General features: G+C 45.9%; 1 protein-coding gene across 2 annotated transcripts in view; it reads left to right on the top strand.

The window, feature by feature from the left end:
- STX18 (syntaxin 18) overlaps positions 1–25,221 on the top strand; it is a 229,666-nt gene extending 204,445 nt beyond the window's left edge. For both annotated transcript variants that reach the window (XM_060247282.1, XM_060247283.1), the window contains exons 9-12: positions 5,018–5,076; positions 6,642–6,711; positions 19,800–19,880; positions 24,974–25,221. In XM_060247282.1, the coding sequence (XP_060103265.1) occupies positions 5,018–5,076; positions 6,642–6,711; positions 19,800–19,880; positions 24,974–25,069 (306 nt within the window). In that variant the 3' untranslated portion in view covers positions 25,070–25,221. The remainder of the gene's footprint in view (positions 1–5,017; positions 5,077–6,641; positions 6,712–19,799; positions 19,881–24,973) is intronic.
- The last annotated feature ends 841 nt before the right edge of the window (positions 25,222–26,062 follow it).

Genomic DNA, 26,062 nt, shown 5'->3' with positions numbered 1-26,062 from the left:
CGTTTGAACAATGGTGGCAGGGACCGAGCAGAAGCTGGCCGATCATCCAAGAAAACCTAGAAGCTGCCAAAGAGACTTACAAAAAATACTATGATAAATCCCATGTCCCTGCTTGGGATTTCAAAGTTGGGGACTCTGTGTTTCTGTCAACCAAGAACCTTCCTCTCTCCCAGCCTTCCAGGAAGCTGGCTTATAAATTCCTGGGACCATTCAGAATCAAAAGGGTCATTAATCCAGTGACGGTATAGTTGGACCTGCCATCTGCTCTTGGTAAAATACACCCTGTATTTCATTGCAGCCTGCTCCGTCGAGACCTCGGCTCTTCAAATTGGCATCCTCAACCACCAGGATCCCTCCCAACACCGAGGGGGAACCAGAGCCATTCAGTCCACGAAGTCCAGGACTCTAAGACCAACCAACCTCTCCCACTGCCTCAGGCTGTGGAGGGGGCTTAGGGGGGGCAGTATGTCAAGTCTGCTTTAACTTTGGTCAGGCCTGCACTCAATATTTGGTTCAGGAGAGAAGCATCCTGGGTAAAGCCATACTGTATTCCAATGTATTCCAATGCTGCTAGCTTGAACTCTCCTCACCCCCCTCCTTTCCTTTGTTATGTAGTTTTGCTTTGAAATGGGAATATGTGAAAGAGTTTATCGGACCTTCTCAGGCTGGGCATCGGGGGAGGTTGGAGCCGAGAGACGCTCAAGGCCAAACCAGGCCTGAGAAAGAAATTGTAACATCAATGTGTGAATGTGCCCTGCATAGTACCCCTCCCTCAAGAATCCCTTTGAAGTACACCTTATATGATGGCCTTCTACTGTATGATTTTTAGTCTTTCAATTTCGCTGTAGTCGAGAATCATGATATCAATAAACTAGCTACTTTGTTATCTACAAGGACTCGTTATTGAATCTGCCGACTTGACACCCCCCCCCCCCTTCAGTCCCATCAGTTATCAAGTGAGAACTTCAGATGGGTAGTCATGTTGGTCTGAACAAGGTTTGAGTTTGGTGGCACCTTTAAGACCAACCAAGTTGAATTCTGGGTAGAAGCTTTCATGTGCATACACACTTTGTGTGCACATGAAAGCTTCTACCCAAAATTCAACTTGGTTGGTCTTAAAGATGCCTGACTGGACTTGGGCTTTGATCAAGTGAGAACTGTGGGCCCAAATGGGCTTCTGTGCTTCATCCACATTTTGAATGATGCAGGAGACTGTGTGTGCTGGCAACCGTCCCAGATGCAGGATCAATCCCAACTCCCTGTGATGCAACTCCCTATACCTTCCCCTCCATTTTGTTCTGCTGTGCTTAGTGGGGTGTGTGTTTTGCATGCCTCAGGGCCACCAAATGCTCTTCCCCATTACCTGCCTCATTCTCTCCTCCTTAGCCATTCATCAACTTAGCTTTTATTTGCCTTCCATCTTCAGCTGTATTTATTATTCAGCTCTATTTATTATTTATTTCCTTCATTTATACCCCCCCTTTTCTCCTCAGTGGGGACTAAAGCAGCTGACAGTCTCCTCTCCACAAGCAATCACTCCCGTGCGGTCGATGACTCTGAAAGTATCTGACTGGCCCCAAAATCACCCAGTGAACTTCCACAGCAAGATGGGGATTCCGACTGGGAGCAATTGCATGAGCCCATAAACGCTTCTTGCCCCAAGCTAAGCAGGTCACAAGCAAGAAGCCCCTTCTGAGAAGAAGCCGTCTTATCAGTTCAGCTTCCCATTAGCATAGGATTTTTAAGTCCTTCCCTAACAACAGCTAACTGTTCCACTTGATGGGCACACATTCTCAGCTAACTAATTCTCTTACAACTTCAAGCACCATATAAGGTTTTTTGTTCAGTTGCACAGTTGAGTCTGACTCTTTGTGAACCCATGGACAAAGTCATGCCAGGCCCTCCTGTCTTCCAAATTCATGTTTGTTACATCAGTAACACTGTCCAACCATCTCATCTTTTGCCGTCCCCTTCTTCTTTTGCCTTCTGTCTTTCCCAGCATCAGGATCTTCTCCAGGGAATGCTCCCTTCTCATTTGGTGGCCAAAGTATTTGAGCTTCAGCTTCAGCATCTGACCTTCCAGGGAACAGTCTGGGTTGATTTCCCTTAGGACTGACTGATTGGATCTTCTTGTAGTCCAAGGGACTCTCAAAAGCCTTCTCCAGCACCACAGCTCAAAAGAATCTGTTCTTCTTGATTTCTTAAGTCTTTTGATAAGGTTCCACATACTATCCTTGCTGACAAGTAGATAAAATGTGGTTTGAATCCTGTTACCGTTAGGTGAATCTGTAACTGGTTGACAGATCACACCCAAAGAGTGCTTGTGAATGGTTCCTCATCCTCTTGGAGAGGAGTGACAAGTGGAGTGCCTCCAGGATCTGTCCTGGGACCTGTTTTGTTCAACATCTTTATAAACAATTTGGATGAAGGAACAGAGGGAATGCTTATTAAATTTGCCGATGATACCAAATTGGGACGGGTTACAAATACAATAGAAGACAGAAACAGGATACAGGATAACCTTGACAGGCTGGAAAATGGCTAAAACCAAGAAAATGATTTTTAACAGGGATAAATGTAAAGTTCGGCAATTTGGTAGGAAAAATCCCATGCATAGTTATAGGATGGGAGAGACTTGTCTTAGCAGTAGTAAGTGCGAAAAGGATCTAGGGGTCTTAGTGGATCATACGCTGAACATGAGTCAATGTGTGATGCAGTGGCTAAAAAGGCAAATGCAATTGTTGTTAGCCGCCCTGAGTCCACTTGCGGAGAGGGCTGGATAGAAATTTAAAGTAATAAATAAATAAATAACTTTGGGCTGTATCAACAGAAGTATAGTGTCCAGATCATGTGATGTGATGGTATCGCTTTACTCTGCTCTGGTAAGACCTCACCTGGAATATTGTGTTCAGTTTTGGCCACCATATTTTAAGAAGGATATAGACAAGCTGGAACAGGTCCAGAGGAGGGCAGCGAAGATGATGAGGGGTCTGGAGACCAAGTCCTATGAGGAAAGGTTGAAGGATGTTTAGCCTGGAGAGGAGGCGGCTGAGAGGTGATATGATCACCATCTTCAGATACTTGAAGGGTTGTCATATAGAGCATAGTGTTGAATTGTTTTCTGTGGCCCTGAAAGGTAGGATCAGAACCAATGGGTTGCAATTAAATCAAAAGAGTTTCCGGCTCAACATTAGGAAGAACTTCCTGACCATTAGAGCGATTCCTCAGTGGAACAGGCTTCCTTGGGAGGTGGTGGGCTCTCCTTCCTTGGAGGTTTTTAAACAGAAGCTAGATGAGGATCCTGTGAATTGGTATTTGCGGGTTTCCTGCATTGTGCAGGGGGTTGGACTAGATGACCCTGGAGGTCCCTTCCAACTCTGTGATTCTGCGCTCGGCCTTCCTTATGGTCAGCTCTCACAGCCATACATTACTACTGGGAATACTGTTGCTTTGACTATACAGACTTTTGTTGGCAGGGTGATGCCTCTACTTTTTATTATACTGCCCAGGTTCACCATAGTTGTCCTCCCAAGGAGCAAATGTCTTTTAATTTCATGGCTATAGTCACCATCTGCAGTGATCTTGGTTCCCAGAAATGTGAAGTCTGTCACTACTTCCATGTCTTCCCCTTCTATTTGCCAAGGTGTGATGGGGACAGATGCTATGATCTTAGTTTTTTGATGTTGAGTTTCAAGGCTACTTTTGTGCTCTCCTCTTTCACCCTCAACCAGAGGTTCTTTAGTTCCTCCTCACTTTCTGCCATTAGAGTGGTATCATCTGCATATCTGATGTTGTTGATGTTTTTCCTGGCAATCTTAATTCTGGCTTCTGCTTCATCCAGGCCAGTATTCCGCATGATGTTCTCTGCATATAAATTAAATAAGCAGGGTGACAATATACATCCTTGTCGAACTCCTTTTCCTAAACCAATCAGTTGTTCCATATCCCGTTCTGACAGTTGCTTCTTGACCCTTATACAGGTTTCTCAGGAGACATGTGAGGTGGTCTGGTACTCCCATCTCTTTAAGGATTTGCCACAGTTTGTTGTGATCCACACAATCAAAGGCTGTAGCGTAATCAATCAAGCAGAAATAGACATTTTTCTGATACTCCCGTGCTTTCTCCATAATCCAGTGAATGTTGGCAATTTGATCTCTACCTCTCTGAAACCCAGCTTGAACTTCCGGTAGTTCCCAATCTACATACTGCTGAAGCCTAGCTTGTAGGATCTTTAACATGACCTTGCTGGCATGTGAAATGAGTGCATTGGTGCGATAGTTTGAACATTCTTTGGCATTGCCCGTCTTTGGAATTGGAATATAAACTGACCTTTTCCAATCCTGTGGCCACTGTTGCGCTTTCCAAATTTGTTGACATAATTATCTACATTTAAAAATGTCTTCTTAAAATATAGGAGTGTTAATTAATTCTTGCTACTTTTCATCATAACAAAGTCTATTTAAAAATAATGATTACAGGTTTATCGTAATATTAATATCTGTAGGCCTTTCAGCCATCTTTGAATCATGTCATTGTTTCTGGACATTCTTGCTCTTCTCAGAGGCTGCTGCACAAATAAAACCTATTGATGTAGGTCAGGCAGCTTGCAGTCTGTACAAGGCCATGTGATTCTGTTACTACTTTGTTTCTTGACCTTTTCCAAAGCTATTCCGTGCCTTTTCAGGATGATTAACTGAGAGGCTAGCTCTGTTTCTGTGTACAGAAACATCTTTTGTTACCTTTTTGGTCAAATTCAGCAACATTGCCCTAATATTCCTAGCTAAATCCATGAGAGTGGCTTAAATAAGTAAGTAAATCTGCCTCAGAGGGTTGTTCTGATGATAAACTGGAAAAACTCTCTGCGCCTGGAGTTCCTCAAAAGGTAAAATGAAAAGTTTGATAGATATTGCTTGATTTAAAGCAATCTGGATATATATTGAATGGTACCTCTTTTTGCTTTAACAAAGCTGGATGATACATGTTTCTTAAGGTCCTTAAGCCATCTTTCTTCTTCTAGTTTGAGCAAGAAAACCAGCGCCTGGTTGGTGAAATGAACAGCCTGTTTGATGAAGTCAGGTACAGATTTCTTCTAATTCCTTGTCTCTCGTGGGTTGTTTTAATTGGAGCACCCACTCCTTATATGTGGAAATGCTAATGGGATCTGGGTTTTTTAAACTGGAGACTTTTACATAATTGTGCTCCTGGAGGCAGTGGTCCATAGCAGGTAGACCACTCAGTTAGTGCAGGTAATGTGCATTAGCCTTCCTGCTGTCTGCTTCCAGCAGGTGAGAGTAAAAACTGGAATTAGTAAATCCCGCCTTCTTTTTTTTTAATCTTCTGTGTGTGTGATTGAGGAGGAAAGCATTTGCATGGCCCATCTTTCTCCCAGTTGTCTTCACCCTGGGTGGCCTGGCATGCTTTTGAAACAACCAGATATGACATGCAAATGGCCTTCTTTCCATGATGCTGCTCCTGCCAGGCCTGGGCTTGATTCTGATGCTGCCCCAGTGGGTGCCTCACCGGGTGCTGCCGGGATTCACCCAGATGCAGTTCCCAGAAGCCTCAGCAAAGGCCACCCAGAGGGCGTGGGGGAGGGGAGGGATGTCCTTCCACAGGCTGCAGTTCTTCAGGCAGCCCCAAGTGCTCTGCTCTTCCATGGGGGAGAAGAGTGAAGGCGACTCAGATTCCCACCATAGGACTAGAGCCATCCTGCAGCTGCTGCTGTCCTTAAGAAATGTTTTATGGAGAGTCAGGTACCCCCATACTGAGAGTGATTCTTTTTTTTGCCACAGTCTGCACAATGTGATCCTTTGGTATTTGTAATGGTCTGCCTTTAGCTGTCTCTTTCCCTTCCTTGTGTGGGTTACAAAACACAAAACAAAACTAGTGCTGGAGGGTGATCCTTCTGCAGCTGGGGGTGGGGGGACCTGCTCACAAATTCCAGTGTGTCAGTTGAAGACTGTTGTTCTTCACTGACTGATCCCAAAGGCCTCCTTTTGCCTGGATCTCTTCAAACTGCAGAATCTGGAGACTGAGCCTAGAGTGGACTAGATGACCCTGGAAGTCTCTTCCAACTCTGTGATCCTTTTGGTGCAAAGCAGATGCTGCACTTCTACCCCGCCCCTTAAAAGAGTGAAATGGTGCACCGGGGCGGGGGGAGGGACTGAGAGAGTAAGAGAGGCTTGTCCAGGATGGGACTTGGTCCTTTGTGATGTTGGCAGAATAACTCAGGATGGATTTCTTTTACAAATCTCTATGTTGCTGCTATTTGTGTGGTAGCTTAGGGTATCTTCGAGACTTGCATTGTATTATTTATTTTTTGGGGGGGGGGGGAGAGACCATTCCAAAATCCCATATTTTAGGATAAATAAAATCAACTTCGGACTTCTGTTGAAAGGAGTCTGTAGCAGCTCTTGGACAGAATCCAGCCCCATTGCTATGGCCTCTTTGTATACAGGCACAATAAGCTATTGTGAGTTCCCTCTATGGAAACAATTTATTGTTGAATTAAAATATTTTAAACCATTTTCTTTTATATGCAGTTTGTTAGTCAGGTACCACATTCTATGCACATCTTGTTACAAAGTGGGGGAGCATGAATTGTGCTTAACTTACCATGGCCTTTCTTTTTGGTTTTGTAGGCAAATTGAAGGAAAAGTGGTTGAAATATCTAGACTTCAAGAGATATTTACAGAAAATGTCTTGAAGCAGGTAAAGCCCCAAGGGGAGGTGGTTTGTTGACCTTTTCACTCCTGCCCGCCCACCCACTTCGCGAGGAGTCCAAGTGTCCCCTGGCCTTCCCATCCAGATACTAACCTGGCTTCTGAGCACTGATGACATCAGGCACCCAGGTCAGGGCTTCAGTTGACATAGTTATGCTATCTTCAGTTATAAGAACAGCATAACGTTTGAAGGAACAGTGATTTATTCAAAGCTAGATACTATATTTTCCTATTGTTCTGGCAAATATTTATAGGAGTACTGAAATTCTACTGAAATAAAATTTCATTTGTATCCTGGTCTTATCCTGACGCAGGTGGACATTAAGGATGGGCACAAACTGAACCATGAAGCAAAATGTGTCACAAATTTTGCCCTGTTCGTGGTTCATGAACAGAAGTCTGTGACAGGAGGAGGAGGAGGAGGAGATTGGATTTATACCCTGCCCTTCACTACCCAAAAGAGTCTCAGAGTAGCTTCCAATCTCCTTTCTCTTCCCCTCCCCACAACAGACACCCTGTGAGGTAGGTGGATCTGAGAGAGCTCTCCCATAACTGCTCTTGAGCAGAACAGCTCTGAGAGTTATGACTGACCCAAGATCACATCAGCAGGTCCATGTGGAGGAGTAGGGAATCAAACCCAGTCGGTTCGCCCAGATTAGAGTCTGCTACTCTTAACAACTACATCAAACTCGCTCCTGACAGGTCCACTGTCACAAATTTCCATGAATTTTTAAAGTAGTTCATGGATGGAGCAGAAAGCAGGGATTTAAAGGGACTCCCACTCTCTCTAAACCACTGCTTTCTGTTCCCCATGACAGCCTCAAAAACAGGGAAGTGTTCTTTGCCACTCACCTGTTTCAAGTTGTCTTGTGCAATCCCTTAAAAAAGCTTTGCAGTGGGAGCTGCATCTTCTGCAGTCCCTTTTCAGTTTAAAGGGACAATGTGGCCCCAAACGACTGAGCAGTGGAGAGCAAGCTGCTCCTTGTCGCTCAGCTGTTTTTGGGGCTTTCTGCAAACCCCACTGAAGGGCACCACAGGGGCCATGAACCAGTTCACTTTGTAAACAAACCTCCTGGTTTGGGTTTTTGTTCAGTTCTCCTTCTGAGGTGGAGGCCACCTTGTGGGTGATTACCAACCTATCAATAGGGAGGCAGGACTAATTTTCAACTTCCTGTTTCCATTGGGAGTCACCCACATTTCAGTTCTTTATCTGCCTCTGTAGGGAGAGCATCGAACTTAGGATTCAGCCAGCCATATCTACTCTTTTACATATTCTAAACCTCTATTAATTACTACTTTGTTATTAGTCATTCCTAACAACTCTTAGTCTGTTTTCTTCTTATTTCTATCACTTTTGGGCCTACCTCACTACTGGGCTGTGAGGGATCGCCTGAAGGTGTCCCGACCACCATTTTATTGCCCCGGGTCAGTTTCTTACCGGGGCCGATAAAGGCGAGGGCTTCACATGAGGCACTCAGAAGATGACGGGTTCCTGTCAGCAGGAGACTGCGAGCCCCTAAGTGCCCAGGACGCCAGTGGAGCTGGTAAGACCCATGAGAGGCTTGCATGGACCTCCCCGATGAAACCGCCATTTCGTGGCCAGACAAAAAAGCGCGCCAAAAACAGACCGCTTCACTGACGACATCCAGGCCCACAGCAGTATGCAGAGCACACACAGACAGGATTGTCCACTGAGCACTGGAGAGGGTGAGACATGCAAGCCGGGCCTTTTAAGAAGGGAAAAAACAATGAGTACAGGGGCCCAATGTATGGTCGGCCATAGCTCCCCTTTTACACCCTCCTCAAGAGTAGACCCCCTGGTGGCTGCTCAAGGTAATGTCCAGGAGGATATGGTGCCTATGTTTTTGCCTCAAAATTTTTTTCTCAGTACTGAGAGATCTGATGAGAGAGGAGATGCAGCAGTTTTGTAAAAAACGCAGCAAAAAGAGGCATAGATCGCATTTCTCTTCCTCTTCCTCGCAATCCCCACCAAGAAGGCCTAAGGAAAAGGGCAAATGGCCCACTAAGGCAGCTCAGAAGCAAACTGTCAGAACTTGAAGAACTTCAAACGAGACTCATTACTTTGTTGCAAAAGTATAAGACGTTTATTGAGAACTGTGTTCAGGGAAAGCACAAGTTGACTCTGATAACGGGCTCAGCGATTGATACATTCTTTATGCAGTTGTAACAGAAACAATAAAACCATTTCTCACACTCTGGGAGACAGTTGTCTGTTCCCAGGGTCCCTTATCTCCATGGAGGAGGAAGGAGCCCTGCTGTGATGCCCTGGCAGGCTAGCTTCAAAGGACACCTGCAGATGTTTTCCAGAGGCTATCTGTCACCCTTCAGTGGTTACAGTTTGTTTGAAATGCAAAGTATTTAGTTAGTAGGCCTAGCTACAAGGACATGGGATTAGTAGGCAGTTACAATATGGAGTCAGTTAGGCTAACATTACCAAGCTCAGTATACATAACAGATACAAGTTCTGACATACTGCCCCCCCTAAGCTCTCGCCCGGGGCTTGTGCGGGTACAGTAGGTGGAATTTCTTAAGTAGTTGCGGAGCAGACACATCACTAGCTTTGACCCATTCGTCGCAGCTAGGGAGAAAGTACTTCCACCTTATTAGATAGTACAATACCCCCCGTTGGACCCTGGAGTCTAGGATCTCCTGCACCTCATGGTGGCTCTGGCCCTTCACTTGAGTAGGTGGTGGCTCTGGAGGGCGAGGGTGCCAGGACGTAGCTCCAGGATCTTTGCGAAGAAGGCTGCAATGAAAAACAGGGTGGATCTTACTAAACATTTTGGGTAGCTCCAATTCTACGGTAACCTCATTGATCACCCGTTTTATTTTGAAGGGGCCTAGGTACTTGTACGCCAGTTTCCGACATGTCTGGTGGAGGGGAAGGTTCTTAGTTGAGAGGAATACGCTTTCCCCCTCTTTAAAGGTCCACTGGGGGGAGTGCTTTCGATTGAAGTGTTTTTTATAGTCCTCTTTTGCACTCTCTAAATTGTCCTGTATCACCTTCCATCCCTCCCGAATCCCCTCCCATCATTGCTGGCATGAGGTCGGTTCCGGGGTCCCAGGCGGCGCTGGCAAGAGTGGGAAGGGTTTCCCCTCGTAGCCATTGACGATCTGGAAAGGGGAGGTCTTGGTGGAGCTATGCAGGCTGTTGTTGTATCCATACTCCGCAAAGGGCAAGAGCTCCACCCAGTTAGTCTGTTGGTAGTTGATGTAGCACCTGAGGTACTGCTCCAGTAACCCGTTCACCCTCTCTGTCTGTCCATCAGTCTGAGGGTGGTAGGCAGAGCTGAGCCCCTGTTCCATGCCTGTGATTTTGCAGAACTCCCGCCAGAAGTTGGCAACGAACTGAGGCCCGCGGTCACTAATTACCTTGTCCGGGAATGAGTGAAGGTGGACCACGTGGTGAAAGAACAAATAGGCCAACTTCTTAGCCGTGGGCAACTTCTTACATGGAACAAAGTGGGCCTGCTTCGAGAAAGTGTCTACTACCACCAGGATCACGGTTTTTCCCTGGGAGGGTGGCAGCTCTACTATAAAGTCCATCGAAACCACCGCCCATGGTCTCGTGGCGGTCGGCAATGGTTGGAGGAGCCCAGGTGGTTTCCCTCCCCCTTCGTTTGGCCATGATGCAAGTGGGGCAGGAGCTCACAAACTCTGAAACGTCTTTTTTCATCTGTGGCCACCAGAATTGACGCGCTACTAAGTGCAATGTCTTTACGTAGGCGAAATGCCCCGCCAAGCGGCTGGAGTGGCATTGCGTCAAGATCTCCCCCCTTAAGCATTTTGGTACATATATCTTCCCGTTGTAATACCAAAGTCCGCCCTCCCCCTTTTCCATGCCCTCGGGTCTTTCTCCTCCCTCGGCTTCTGACTCGGCCACTAGGCGTTCCTTTTCCCTCGGTTCCGGGGCCCCCGTTTTCTTCCCGGACCAGGTGGTGATCCCTCCCGCAACCTGGGAGGGCGGAATGAGCGAGTGTATCACCTCCTCTTTTTGACTCTCATGCTGGGGCATGCGGGAGAGGGCGTCAGCTAAAAAGTTTTTGGTTCCGGGTATGTGCTTCAGCATGAAATCGAATTTGGCAAAAAAAAACCGCCCACCGGATCTGCTTGGCTGTGAGCTTGTGCCGCCCGGTCAGCGCTTCTAAGTTTTTGTGGTCGGTCCAGATCTCAAATGGGACCCGCGCGCCTTCTAGCCATGACCGCCAGGTTTTCAGGGCGAAGGTGACGGCGAATGCTTCTTTGTCCCATACTGACCAATTCCGCTGTTCATTGGAAAATTTGCGGGAGATGTACGCGCAGGGCCTCAATCCCCCCTCCTCGTCCCTCTGCATCAGTATTGCCCCAACAGCGACGTCGGAGGCGTCGCATTGTACCACGAACGGCTTAAGTTCGTTGGGGTGGGCTAGCACGGGCTCACTCGTGAACAGCCTTTTCAACTCATCGAACGCCTCTTGGCATTTGGGCGACCAGTCTAGGCGGGCCCCGAGTTTCTTATCCTCCTCCCCCTTCCCCTTGGTCTTGAGGAATTCAGTGAGGGGCAACATCACCCTGGCGAACCCCTTTATGAACCTGCGGTAGAAATTTGCGAACCCCAGGAAAGATTGTAGCTGCCGTCGGGTTCGGGGTGCTTCCCAATCCAGCACCGCTTGAATTTTGGCGGGGTCCATTGCCAGTCCCTCCCCCAACACCCGGAACCCTAGTTAATCTAGTTCCGTTTGGTGGAACTCGCATTTGGTCAACTTAGCATACAGTTTGTTCTGGTACAAGGTTGTTAGTACTTTCCTAACCAGGGGTACATGTGATTCTAAGTCCTTTGAGTAAATAATGATGTCATCCAGGTACACCACTGTCAGAACTTGGAGGAACTTCAAGCGAGTCCAATACTTGTTGCAAATTAGGATCTTTATTGAAGAACAACAGTACTATAGAAACGAAATAACAGTAATGGCAAGTCTGGGCACTTGGTTACATTTTATGCCCACAGCAAAGCATAATAAAACGATAATTCACATGGGCTCACAGAGCTTGTCTCTTCTTCCCAGCCTTCGTTATCAGCAAAGGAGGATGCCCCCCTATTGCGAAGGCCAAACGGCCCGGCTTCAAAGGGCACCTGTGGATATTGAGCAGAGACTTTCTGCCGCCTGTCTTAACACCCTAAATATTTTGCATAGCAAAGGGGCCTGGGTCAATGACCGCTGTCAGGCACTCAGAGTTACAACATGGAGTCAGTTTAGCAAAGCACATAAAGTTACAAGTTCTGACACACCACCACCCCCTTGTACAGGTACTCTCTTAGCACTTCATTTATAAAGTTCATAAACACCCCCGGTGCCCCCTGTAGCCCGAACGGCATCACCAGGTATTCAAACTGTCCCATGGGGGTGTTAAACGCCGTTTTCCACTCGTCTTGTAGCATTCGTCTGCTGCGTCCATGAGCGTAGTTGACTTTTGCGGGCTCCAGCTCCTCGGGGTAAAGATGAGTGTGGAGAAGTACGCCGGTTCCTTCACCTTGCGCCTCACTACCGTCACTCCGGTCGCTCCCTTGGTGGGGTGCTGGGCTCTCCGTTATCTGGAGCCTTTGCTGCCATTCAGCTAAGTTGCCAGTTCGGATAAGCTCCAAAATGGATCAGAGTCAAAATGTCAGAACTTGAAGAACTTCAAACGAGACTCATTACTTGGTTGCAAAAGTATAAGACGTTTATTGAGAACTGTGTTCAGGGAAAGCACAAGTTGACTCTGATAACGGGCTCAGCGATTGATACATTCTTTATGCAGTTGTAACAGAAACTATAAAACCATTTCTCACACTCTGGGAGACAGTTGTCTGTTCCGAAGGTCCCTTATCTCCATGGAGGAGGAAGGAGCCCTGCTGTGATGCCCTGGCAGGCTAGCTTCAAAGGATACCTGCAGATGTTTTCCAGAGGCTATCTGTCACCCTTCAGTGGTTACAGTTTGTTTGAAATGCAAAGTATTTAGTTAGTAGGCCTAGCTACAAGGACATGGGATTAGTAGGCAGTTACAATATGGAGTCAGTTAGGCTAACATTACCAAGCTCAGTATACATAACAGATACAAGTTCTGACACAAACACCTCTCTTAAGTGGGGAACAAGATCAAGACCTCTCAGAAGGTGATGATCAATCTGATAAGTTTAGTGATAAGGAAGAGGGGGAGTTCCTCACCAATGAGGAAGATTCTGCACCAGAACCTGCACAGAGGTTCTTTAAATCAGAAGATTCTCAATATTTACTCATTAGAACACTTACAGCACTAGATCTCCACGATGATCCAAATGTGGAGGATGAGGAGGAAGAAAGCAAAAAAGTTAAACACAAGGAAGGAGTCATAGATTTTTTTCTCAAAAAGGCATCTTATACAAAAGCCTTTCCCTTTCCTAAATATTTTGAAAGAAAGTGAGGGCAGAATGGAGAAAACCTTTGCCAATAAACAATACCCAGGTTTTTTTAAAGAAACTGTATCAGCTTTATTCATTTACCAATAGCTTCTTGCAGATTCCCCTGGTTGATGCTCCTGTATCAGCGCTGCATAGATATGGCTTGGTCTCAGAAGACGGTCAGGGCAACCTAAAGGACCACATTGACAAGAAGGCAGAATTCGCGTTAAGGAAGACACATGAGGCTTCTGCCAAGGCTCTCAAGGCATTGGCAATCGGTTCCATGATAGCGAAAGCTGCTATCGTCTGGATGAGGAACATAAGAACATGAGAGAAGCCATGTTGGATCAGGCCAATGACCCATCCAGTCCAACACTCTGTGTCACACAGTGGCCAAAAAATATTACATATATATATACATACACACACACTGTGGCTAATAGCCACTGATGGACCTCTGCTCCATATTTTTATCTAAACCCCACCCCACTGCTTACCGTCCTGGAAGATCTTGCCTCACTAACCTGTTACATTTCTTTGAGGGGGTGAACAAACATGTGGACAAAGGAGACCCGATAGATGTTGTTTACCTTGACTTCCAGAAAGCTTTTGATAAAGTTCCTCATCAAAGGCTCCTTAGAAAGCTTGAGAGTCATGGAGTAAAAGGACAGGTCCTCTTGTGGATCAAAAACTGGCTGAGTAATAGGAAGCAGAGAGTGAATATAAATGGGCAGTCTTCGCAGTGGAGGATGGTAAGCAGTGGGGTGCCGCAGGGCTCGGTACTGGGTCCCATGCTCTTTAACTTGTTCATAAATGATTTAGAGTTGGGAGTGAGCAGTGAAGTGGCCAAGTTTGCGGATGACACTAAATTGTTCAGGGTGGTGAGAACCAGAGAGGATTGTGAGGCACTCCAGAGGGATCTGTTGAGGCTGGGTGAGTGGGCGTCAACGTGGCAGATGCGGTTCAATGTGGCCAAGTGCAAAGTAATGCACATTGGGGCCAAGAATCCCAGCTACAAATACAAGTTGATGGGATGTGAACTGGCAGAGACTGACCAAGAGATCTTGGGGTCGTGGTAGATAACTCACTGAAAATGTCAAGACAGTGTGCGTTTGCAATAAAAAAGGCCAACGCCATGCTGGGAATTATTAGGAAGGGAATTGAAAACAAATCAGCCAGTATCATAATGCCCCTGTATAAATCGATGGTGTGGTCTCATTTGGAGTACTGTGTGCAGTTCTGGTCGCTGCACCTCAAAAAGGATATTATAGCATTGGAGAAAGTCCAGAAAAGGGCAACTAGAATGATTAAAGGGTTTGAACACTTTCCCTATGAAAAAAGGTTGAAACGCTTGGGACTCTTTAGCTTGGAGAAACGTCGACTGCGGGGTGACATGATAGAAGTTTACAGGATAATGCATGGGATGGAGAAAGTAGAGAAAGAAGTACTTTTTTCCCTTTCTCACAATACAAGAACTCGTGGGCATTCAATGAAATTGCTGAGCAGACAGGTTAAAACAGATAAAAGGAAGTACTTCTTCACCCAAAGGGTGATTAACATGTGGAATTCACTGCCACAGGAGGTGGTGGCGGCCACAAGCATAGCCACCTTCAAGAGGGGTTTAGATAAAAATATGGAGCAGAGGTCCATCAGTGGCTATTAGACACAGTGTATGTGTATATATATATATATAATTTTTTTTTGGCCACTGTGTGACACAGAGTGTTGGACTGGATGGGCCATTGGCCTGATCCAACATGGCTTCTCTTATGTTCGTAATCAGAAAATACGGACAGGGACAACAAACCAAACAAAGCATGACTTCCAATCAATTCCGGTAGGCGCATGTCTCTTTCACTTCCAAGATCAGTGGCAGGACGCAACAACAGACGCTTAGTGCAAGGAGATAGTCATCGACAGCTACAAGTTGGAATTCCTATGGATCTCACCCAACCACTTTGTGCATTCACCAAGTCACACAAATCCAATCAAAAAAGAACATACGATTCAAGCCATTCAGCATCTTTTGGAAATAAAGGCAATAGAATCAGTTCCCTCGGAGGAGCAGAGGAAGAGAGTCTATTCTATATTTTTCACAGTCCCAAAGAGGTCAGGAGATTGGAGAGCAGTATTAGATTTAAAATTTTTAAATACCTTTATCCTCCCAAAGACGTTCCGAATGGAAACACTTCGGTCAATAACAGAGGCCCTGCAGCCTCGAGAGCTACTCACCTCAACAGACCTAACAGAGGCATACCTCCACATACCGATTTTTGTTGGTCACAGGAAATTCCTTCATTTTTGTTATCTCAATCAGCACCTCCAATTCAGAGCACTTCCCTTCGGACTATCTTCAGCCCCAAGAGTGTTCTCTAAAGTGCTGGTAAACTTAGTGGTTCTTCTGAGAGAGCAGGGGATACACATCCACCCTTACTCGGATGACATCCTAATAAGAGCACCTTCTCAGGAGAGAGCTTGGACGGACACCAATCAAACCGTCAACACACTTCAGAGCCATGGGTTTTTGGTGAACACACAAAAGGGTTCCCTGAAACCTTCCCCCCGCCTCGAACATCTCGGAGTCATTATAGACACGAGTCAAAATCATCTATACTTTCCTCTTCAGAAAGCTCAAAAGATAAGAGAGGCAGCCTCTTCAATAATCAAGAGCGGGACTTCGTCATTGATGGCGCTACTACACTGCAGGGTCTGATGATTTCTACAATAGATGTAATTCAGTGGGGAAGGTTCCATGCGAGACCACTTCAAAACTTTCTCCGTCCCTTTCAGTATCGTATATCAAAGAAGATAGATTGTTCCTTAAAGGTTCCACTGAAGCTGAAATTCAACCTTCGTTGGTGGACAAGGATCACCAACTTGATTCAGGGAAAACAATTTTGGATAAGTGAGTGGATACAAATATATACAGATGCCAATCTATCAGGCTGGGGAGCCATGTGTCAGAGCATTCCAGTCCAGGGCACCTGGAGCCAGAAGGAATCCAAGCTCCCAATCAGTGTGCTGGAATTAAGAGCTATCAGACTGGCCTCCAGACTCAACAAATGCCATGGACGGACAAAGTTTCTGCAAAGGCACATGTCAACAGGCAAGGGGGCTCCAGATCTACCCTGCTTCTCAAGGAAGCTTCACTTCTACTGACATGGGCGCAAGTTCATATCACATCCATCAAAGCAGAGCACGTGAAGGGCATTTCCAATGTACAAGCAGACTGGCTCAGTCGCCAACAGATTCGTCAAGGAGAGTGGGCGCTGAGCACGGATGTTTTCCAAATAATAGTAGACCAGTTTGGCTGGCCAGATGTAGACCTTTTTGCATCTCATCTCAACAACAAGCTGCAACATTTCTTCACACGATTTTTTTACCCGAAGGTGGAGGGAACGAATGCATTGACAGCACCGTGGCCGAAGACATTACTGTTTGCCTTCCCACCGATTCCTCTCTTACCAAAAGTGATAAGAAGAATCAGGCTATTGCAAGCAGAGGTAATACTGGCAGCTCCATATTGGCCCAGACGACCCTGGTTCGCAGATCTGAAAGAGCTATCGACCTATCATCCTCTAACTGTACCAGTGTCTGTGGACATGCTACATCAGGGGCCAATCTTTCATCCCCGTCCAGATTGGTTGCAACTGACCACATGGAAATTGAGAGGTCAAAGTTGTTAAAGATGGGGTATTTGGAGCATGTGACACAGACGATACTAGCTTCCAGAAGGCCATCCACAGTACGTATTTACAACGTAACTTGGAAAGCATTTGTCCGCTGGTGCAGGAGAAAACAGGTAGTTGAAACCAGAAATGAAAGAGATTCTTCAATTTTTGCAGGACGGATTGGCATCGGGCCTCAAGGCAGTCATTCTACGTCATCAGGTGGCAGCTCTGTCTTCAGTGTTGTCAAAAGGAGAGAAGAATTCTTTATCTAGGCATCCACATGTCTCTAGATTTTTAAGAGGAGCTACACTGTTGCTTCCACCTCAGACTCACAGATTTCCTACTTGGAAGCTGAATACAGTGCTCACAGCTCTAACAAGGTCTCCTTTTGAACCTATAAAGGAGATACCATTGTCTTTCCTTAGGATGAAGGTTATCTTTTTGATCGCCACAACCTCGGCCAGAAGAGTTTCCGAATTGGGAGCACTGTCTTTACAAAGTGGTCCTTAGGACGGACCCAACCTTTAGACCTAAGGTGGACTCTAGTTTTCATAGGGCACAGGAACTACATCTTCCGTCTTTTTGTCCACACCCTTCGCATCTCAAGGAAAAGATATGGCACAAATTGGACGTCAAACGGGCATTGTGATGTTATCTTGATAGGACTAGAGGCTGCCGGAAAACAGAGTCACTATTTATAAACGTTGTTCCTCCTCAGGTAGGCAAGTAAATGTCGAATGCTGCAATCAGCAAAATCTTGTGCTTGTGCATATCAGAGGCGTATAAAGCTCAAAAGATGATCCCTCCTCAAGGTTTGATGGCACATTCAGTAAGGAGCACAGCTACAAACGCAGCTTTTTCTAACAGAGCCTCAGTATAACAAATATGTAAAGCTGCTATGTGGTCATCTTTGCCTACATTCATAAGACATTATAAGATTAACACTTACGACTCGGCTGATGCTGCTTTTGGGAGAAAAGTACTTCAGCACGTTCTGGGGGGTGCCGATGGAGAGGTCCCTCCCAGAATTTAGGGACACTGCTTTAAGATGTCCCACAAGGTGGCCTCCGCCTCAGAGGGAGAACGACCATTGGGTCCTTACCGTGAGGGGTCCTCCTCCTCTGAGGATAGGAGGCCACCTTGACCCTTCCCCTTATGCCGCCATCGACATTCTTCAGAACTATCAAAGCAAACAGAACCTTTACGATTTTCAGTGCATGCAAAAAAAACCCCAACCCAGAATAATTATGATCTGTGAAATATCACTAAAACTTCCTGTTTCCATGTTCTTACTGTATCTTTACTGTTCTATTATGTTCAACTTCTGTTCTTTATTGACAGTTATGTTTCTAGTTAGAGAATAGGTTTCTACTGCTTCAGGAATTACCGAACTGAAATGTGGGCGACTCCCAACGGAAGCAGGAAGGTGAAAATTAGTCCTGCCTCCCTCCTGATAGTTTGGGAATCACCCACAAGGTGGCCTCCTATCCTCACGGTAAATACCCAATGTCATTCATGGTGCACCCAAGAACCAAACCTCATTTTCCCAGTTCATGCCCATCCCCAGTGAACATCTTTAGATGACATCTTGCTAGATGTTTTTGGCATCTTTCAATTTATAGATTTTATTCTAACATAAGCTTTGGTGAACTAGAGCTCACTGAAGGACAGCATTGTGTAGTGGTTTAGAGCCGTGGACACTAAACTGGGGGGAAAGGGTTTGATTCCCCACTGCTCCAAATGAAACCTGCTGGATGACCTTGGGCCAGTCACAGTTCTCTCAGAACTCTCTAAGCCCCACCTACCTCACAATTTGTTGGGAGAGGAAGGGAAGGTGATAGTATGCCACTTTGAGACTCCTTACAGTAGAGAAAAGTGGGATATAAAAACTTTCTCTTCTTCCTTGAAATGAAAACCTCAAGGAGCATAAAGCATGGATTCCTATGTCTCTACACTCAAGCACAGAGTGTGGGAAACAAGCAGGAGGAACTGGAAGTCCTAATACAGAAAGGGGACTATGACCTAATAGGCCTTACTGAAACTTGGTGGGATGACACTTACAATTGGAATATTAGGACTGAGGGGTGCAACTTTTTTAAAAGGGACAGACAAGTAGGAAAGGCAGAGGCATATCATTATATATGAAAGAGGTATACTTGTGAGCATGGCAGCTCAGTTGAGCGTTTCTGGGTAAAAATAAAAGGAGCAAGAAATAACAGTGATATTATGGTTGGGGTCTGCTATAGACCACCAAGACTGGCAGAGGAATTGGATTAGACACTCCTACAACAGTTTACAAAGTTCTCAAAGAGACGTGACACAGTGGTCATGGGAGATTTCAATTACCTGGGTATCTGTTGGAAGTCCAACTCTGTCCAGGTGACAGCTTCATTTTCCAAAAAGGTGGAGAGGGAAACAAGGTATCTTGGACTAACAGGGAAAAACTGGTTGATGAGGTGGAAGTAGTGAACACCTTGGGTAGTAGTTACCATGTAATTTTGGAATTTATGATCTTTGGGAAAGGAAAAGCTGCATGTAGTCAGACATATAGGTTGGACTTCAGGAAAGCAAATTTTGACAGACTTAAAAGTTATGCTGGCCAGAAATACTCAAGGAGAAGGGTGTTGAAGAGGGGTGAAAATTCCTTAAAAGTGAAATATTGAAGGCACAATCACAAACAATTTCTATGAGAAGAAAAAATGGGAGGATCCTAAAGAAGCCAAGGTGGCCCCATAAACAGTTTTCTAAGGACTTGAGAAATAAAAAACATGCTTTTAGGAAGTGGAAGGAGGGCCTTATAAGCAAGGATGACTGCAAACAAATAACCAGTGCTTGTACAGAGAAAGTCAGGAAAGCTAAAGGTCAATATGAGCTTAGGTCTAGTGAGAGATGCTGAAAGTGAAAACAATTTTTTTCCTGTGGTCTTTGGTCTTTTACATTATGTAGCTTGAATGTGGGCGGTTTTTTGATATACATATCTGATTTCAGGAAGCTGAAATTGATACTATCCATCAGCTGGTTGTGGGTGCAACAGAGAACATCAAGGAAGGCAATGAAGACATACGAGAGGTAATGGAAACAGTATTTTGTGTGTGTACTATCAAATGTGTCTTCATAAAGAAGAAACATCTTAGCAGCCTGCCCAGAAAGAGATTCAAAAGGCACTGCCGGTTATGTCTACTGCAAGAGCTCTTAATCTACTAAGACATATAGATTTTGGGTTTTTCTTTTGAAACAAAGATCTCTCCGAAAAGCCTCTGAGTTTCCTGGGGAGATACATGCCTCTGTGCTGGGCAAGGAATGGCCATTTCTGCTCTCTCTTCCAGAAAGAGATTTTGAGTCTCACTGCTTTTGATTAGAGATTTGTGCTTGGTATAAACTGAGCCAAAACCCCCCCAAAACTGATAAATACCTTATTGGTATTTATCAGGTATTTTCTCAGCTGATCACTGAAGGGGCTAGTGATTGGGCTATCTGAAAATGGCTGGCCTGAAAAATCCTGAAAATACTTGGTTACAGGGCATTCAAAGAGCTCTCAGACCCTTTAAATGCCTTTGGTGTGAAAGGGGCCACATCCCTTTAAACGTCTTACCCCCCCTCCAGTGTTCACTCTAAGCTAAGTCAGTGTGAGCTAGCTCCCAGTTTTTTAGCCTCCAGCTTACACATTTTTGTCTTAGTTCAGGAAAAATGGCCCCAGAGCAAACTAATTTATGCAATAGCTCACAACTTTAATGCCAGTAGCTCACAAAGTAGAATTTTTGCTCATAAGACTCCACAGCTTAGAGGGAGTATTGCCCCCCTCCATTTGAAACAATTGTGGATGGGGCCATCTTCTTTTAGGTCCCATTGGATTGGACCTCCTGGTCCAATCTTTTTAAATATTTTTTGGGGGAGGGAGATTTAAGGAGAGGCACCAGCAGCTATGCTGCAAATGTGATGCCTCTATCTCAAAAAACAGTCATCCCCTCTGGTCACTGAGCCCCAGATTGATTCTCCATTAAAGCCTATGGGGCTATACAATATACTGGAGCCAAAAAAGTTCCACAAGCCCAAACATTACTAATGCCATACCGATATTGGGATTCAGGAAATTCCAGGTTTTTTGGATTCAGTATACCAAGATCTGAGAAGTAATGGTTGTGTGTGGGTGTGGGTGCACACCCCTAGTTTAGAGGGCTGTTAGAAACCTTCGCTGGACTGTAATTCCAGAGGGGAGGCATGTTGGGCTGCAGCGGAACCCTCAGATGTGAGTCCAGCAGCACCTTAGAGGCACCAACAAGCAGGGCTGGCTCACACACTAGGCAAACTAGGTGCCTAGGGCGCCAAGAGCAAGAGGGCACCGAATTGGGCTCCCTCCCAGTGCCCTAGACAATGGCCTAATTTGCCTCCCTCCCCCCTGCTGCCATCACCACCGCCAGTTCCTTCCCGCCTGCCGCGCTCCCGCCCGCCACCCCAGAAGCTCACCCCGCCCTGACATTTCCCCTACCGCTGACACAGCCAGCTCTCTCCCTCCCACCCTCTGAAGCTCTCCCTGCCGTCACCCACCCCGTCCCTGAAGATTGCCCTGCCGCCGCAGCCAGCTCCCGCCCGGCCTCGAGAAGCTCGCCGCGAGGACACGCAGCATACTGGCTCCGAGGTCTGTGTGTATTTTGAAGAGACCTCTGGAGGAAATTTCTCCCCCCTCCTTTCCAAAAAGTGGGGGGGGGGGGAAACTTCCTCCAGAGGTCTTTTCAAAACACGCGCAGACCTCCGACCGGTATGGCTGAGCCTCCTCACCGCAAGCGAAGGGAGGGGAAGGGCAGGGGGGCGCTTGCCTTTTGGCCAGCAGGCGCAGGGCTACTTGCGAGTAGGTGGCAGGCGCAGGGAATCGGGGCTGTCGCAGCTGTGCTGTCAAGGGTGGGGGAAGGGCTCAGGCCGGGCCTGCCAACAAGAGCTTCCGGCTCTGCTTTGACTCTTGAAAGCTTTCAACTTGAAACTCTGGTTGGCCTCAAAGGCACTGCTGGATTCAAATCTAACTGTAGCTGGACTTTGGTTTTCCTATGGAGTGTAACAATTTATTACCTTTTGCCTGAAGTAATCTGAAGCCAGCTGTGTTTGGACCAGCTCTGCTCCTTCACCTGTTCTGAGGCATTCTCCCTTCATGTAACATCCAGACCCAAGAAGAGTTCTGGAGAACTCAGCAGTGTGCACACCTGTCATTTCATTGGTCCGAATAAAGGGTTGTCAGAACTGGCAGAACTTCAAATAAGGCCCAAGACTTAGTTGCAAAAGTATAGGCGTTTATTGAGAACTACAGAGCTGAAGGTACAGAATAACACTGATAATGAAAGCTAGCATTGGATACACTTTATGCGATTCTGTTGACAACAATAAAACGATCTTTCACACGGGTGGAGACAACAGTGTTTCTCAGGGTTTGTTATCAGGCAGGGAGGATGGAATCCCGCTGAGAAAGCTCAGGCCGGCCTGGCTTCAAAGGCCATCTGCAGATGTTGACCCTGGGCTATCTGTCACCCTTCAGTGATCACAGTTTGTTTGAAATGCATAGGCATACACAAAAGGTAGGCTGGTTAGTTGCTTGAGCAAAGCTGCCTGGGTTAGTGTTTGGTTTCAATATGGAGTCGCTTAAGCTAATAGCCCACAGGAAAGTTGCAAGTTCTGACATACTGCCCCCCCTAAGCTTTTCGCCCTAAGCTGTGTGGGTACAGCAGGTGAAATTTCTTGAGCAGTTGCGGGGCAGACACATTGCTAGCCTTGACCCATTCGTCGCAGTTCGGGGGGAAGTACTTCCAACGAATCAGATAGTACAGAACCCCCCGTTGGACCCTGGAGTCCAGGATCTCCTGGACCTCATGGTGGCTCTGGCCCTTCACTCGTGTGGGAGGTGGCTCAGGAGGGCGAGAGTGCCAGGATGTAGCCCCAAAATCTTTGCGAAGAAGGCTGCAATGAAAAACAGGGTGGATCTTACTCAACAGTTTTGGCAGTTCCAGTTCCACCGTCACGCTGTTGATTACTCTCTTTATTGTAAAAGGACCCAAGTATTTGTAGGCTAATTTGCGACAAGCTTGCGGTAGGGGGAGGTTCTTGGTTGATAGAAAGACCCTCTCCCCCACCTTGAATTCCCACTGGGGGGAGTGCTTTTTGTCAAACTGTCGTTTGTATTCCTCCTTGGCCCTCTCCAGGTTTTCCTGGATCACTTCCCATCCTCGTCGAACTCAGAAGTTACAAGTTCTGACAAGGGTATTAAGTATATTGTGCTCTTGGGTTTTGCTATCTAGGTGTCTAAAAACAGCTTCATGTTGTACCTTAGCTGGCCTGGTCTGCTTTTTCTACAATAGGAAATAAAAACTCTCATTTTTATGTGACAGTTTACATCTGTACAGTTCCAGCAACTGAGAAAGCAACTTGGATGATAATAATAATATTCAGGGAATATTTACAAGTATTTATGTTTTGTAGCTTCCTTTGGCACACTGCATAAAAGCAAGTCTGGCTTTCTGCTTTGGTCAAGTAGGTTTTCTGTGAGAGTCAAATGTCTACAGTGTGCCCCAAATAGGAAAACGAAGGTGAAGACATATGAAACATTCTAGGGGGGGAAGGGGTGGGGAGGCTTCACGGGTGGCATGGCCCCACCTGCGCTGCCAGTCTTCAGCTGCAGGCTGGTAGAGCCATTCATCTTGGATGGCTTAGATCAGGGGTCCCCAACCATGGCACACCGTTCAACACTTTTCCTGGTGCCCACCAGCAGAAAGATGGGGCTTTTCCCCAACAAGGTTTCTGATTGGCCATTGGAGATTTGATTGGCTATGCAGATTCTTAGAATCACTTTTTTTGACATCAGCTGCCATCATAACATGAAGATTTCCATTGTGTGACTGAAGGTGCATTTTGCGACTGGCTCTGCTTCCTGCAGCATCCGTTTTGTGGCTGTGTTCACCACACGGTGTCAGAATTCCAAAGTTGCCCACAGGGTTAAAAAGGTTGGGAACCCCTGGCTTAGGTGGACTGGTTGGGTTTGGCTAGTCTGCAGTGCCTTTTTTATTGTTTGAGTTGGTAGCCATCTCAGACACATCTCTTTTAAATCCATTAAAAATATCCATGTGTCTAAAAAATAAATGCAAGCCATATATATGTTATTATTCACTTTATTTTAAAAGTGCAAACTTTTTAAAACTCAAAAAATTGGGGGGACAATCAGTCCATGGCTAAAAACTTCCCCCACTCCACATTGAACTTTAAAACAATCAAATATGTACTTTGTTGTAAAATTAAATATCGCATAATAAGCAATAAACACTAAAACAGCTAGTTGTATTTTGTAATGTAAATGCACTGGCTCGAGTTCGAAGCCACCTTTGACTGACCACTGGCTGAAGATACTTTCTTTGCAAAGCAAGACACATTGTACTTTGTGCATCCTGATGATGCAAAGGATAATCAACTAGATGTAATGTTTAAGAAGGCAAAAGCTTGAAAATGTTCTGTTCTTGATTGTAATAGGAATATTCTCCTTGAAAAGAATTTTGTACATTACTATTAATGCCATCTCAGGAGGACGTCACAGACCTCTTGGTCCCTTCCCCATTCACTGTAGTTGACTAGTGCTTAGGAACCAATCTAGAAACCTTCAGCATTGATGTGCACACAGATATATGTGTAGGTTCAGGCAGGTTCCCATGTTGGTCTGAAGCAGCAGAACAAAGACTGCGTCTGGTGGCACCTTTTATTCTGGGTTGAAGCTTTCACGTGCAGGCAGATGAAGGCTTATATTGAGAATTAAACTTCGTTGGTTTTAAAGGTGCCACTGGAGAGCCCATGTGGATAGAGTGGTTAAGAGCATCGGACTCTGATATGAAGAGCCATTGGACTCTAATTCCTGCTGAGCATGACTGAGGGATTTGTGCTCTTGGAAGCCCCCCATCCTGAACTGCAGGGAAGACTTGCAGACCAGACTGCCCAGCCCCGCCCCCCGGGACCTCAGGACAAACAGGAATTGGATCAGAGGCTTCCGGAAGCAGGAAGCCTTCAGCTACTTCCTGTGGAGATTGGGTTGAGGGAACCCAAGAGAGCATAAGCAGAAAGCAGGGTCATCCTCATCATGTGCTTCTTTTGCCTGCTTGTGATGCTGTGGGAAATGCTAACAGCAACTTTTTTGTCTACAGGCCATCAAGAATAATGCCGGGTTTCGTGTGTGGATCCTCTTCTTCCTTGTGATGTGTTCGTTTTCTCTGCTGTTCTTAGACTGGTATGGCAGCTAACCTGGGCATATTTGTTGTGCTTGTAAACCACAGCTGAAGCCAGTAGAAGCCACCTTTGACTGACCACTGGCTGAAGATATTTTCTTTGCAAAGCAAGACACATTGTACTTTGTGCATCCTGATGATGGAAATATATTGTTCAGAGACATGCATTCTTGTTTGCTTGTGTGGAATAATTGAGTCACGTTTATTTTTGACACAACTTAAAAATGTGCTAAAGCAAGATACCCCCTTAAAAGTTAAACTGTGTGATTGATAGAACAGCAAGAAGTTCATGCAGTGGCAATCCCTGTTTTCTTGCTGAGCTATGAAGATGATTGGGGAGCTTGCAAAGGAAACTGTCACAAAGTGTGACCAGAAAGAGCTTTTCCCAACATTTTTGTGAAACCGATTTTAATTCCGTAGTCTTCCAGTCAATTCAAAGCAAAGGGGGATGGCTGCTGCTAGTAATTCCACAGCAGCACTCAAATCATGGCGGTGGTCCCTGGTTCCACTGACATTTGTTGCAAGAGGCTGCATAGTCAACTGTATGCAAAGGTTACCTATTGTGGGTTGCAATGTTTTAGTGGAAAGGGACTGAACTGCTGTAGTGCAGTGCAACCCAAATGTGTTGCACACTAAAATCAGTGTTGACCTGTGACCCAGCCTGCCAGTGCTTAAAGTTGGGAGCCAAGCGGGCAGTCCTCAGGGGAGCAGAGTCAGTCCCAGCTTGCATTGTGTGAAGCTTGAACCTTGAGAAAGAGACAACTCACAGGCAGCAGCTCCACAGACACCAAAGGTGCTCCCTCCACCCTCTCTTTTTTAGGAGGAAGAACCTCTTATCACAAGGAACTAGTAAACTGTACTCGAATCCAGTCATCATCATTAGAAATAAACTTTGGAAAAATGGAAGGGTGGGTGGTGTTAATAGAGTGATGGACTGCAATCTGACTTGTCATCTTAACATGTAATATACATCAATATATCTAATTCTTAACAGCCAAATCTGTGGAT

The sequence above is a fragment of the Heteronotia binoei genome, chromosome 9, assembly GCF_032191835.1.
Source record: "Heteronotia binoei isolate CCM8104 ecotype False Entrance Well chromosome 9, APGP_CSIRO_Hbin_v1, whole genome shotgun sequence".
In the NCBI taxonomy this organism is placed as follows: domain Eukaryota; kingdom Metazoa; phylum Chordata; class Lepidosauria; order Squamata; family Gekkonidae; genus Heteronotia; species Heteronotia binoei.
This window is presented reverse-complemented; position numbering and strand designations above follow the sequence as displayed.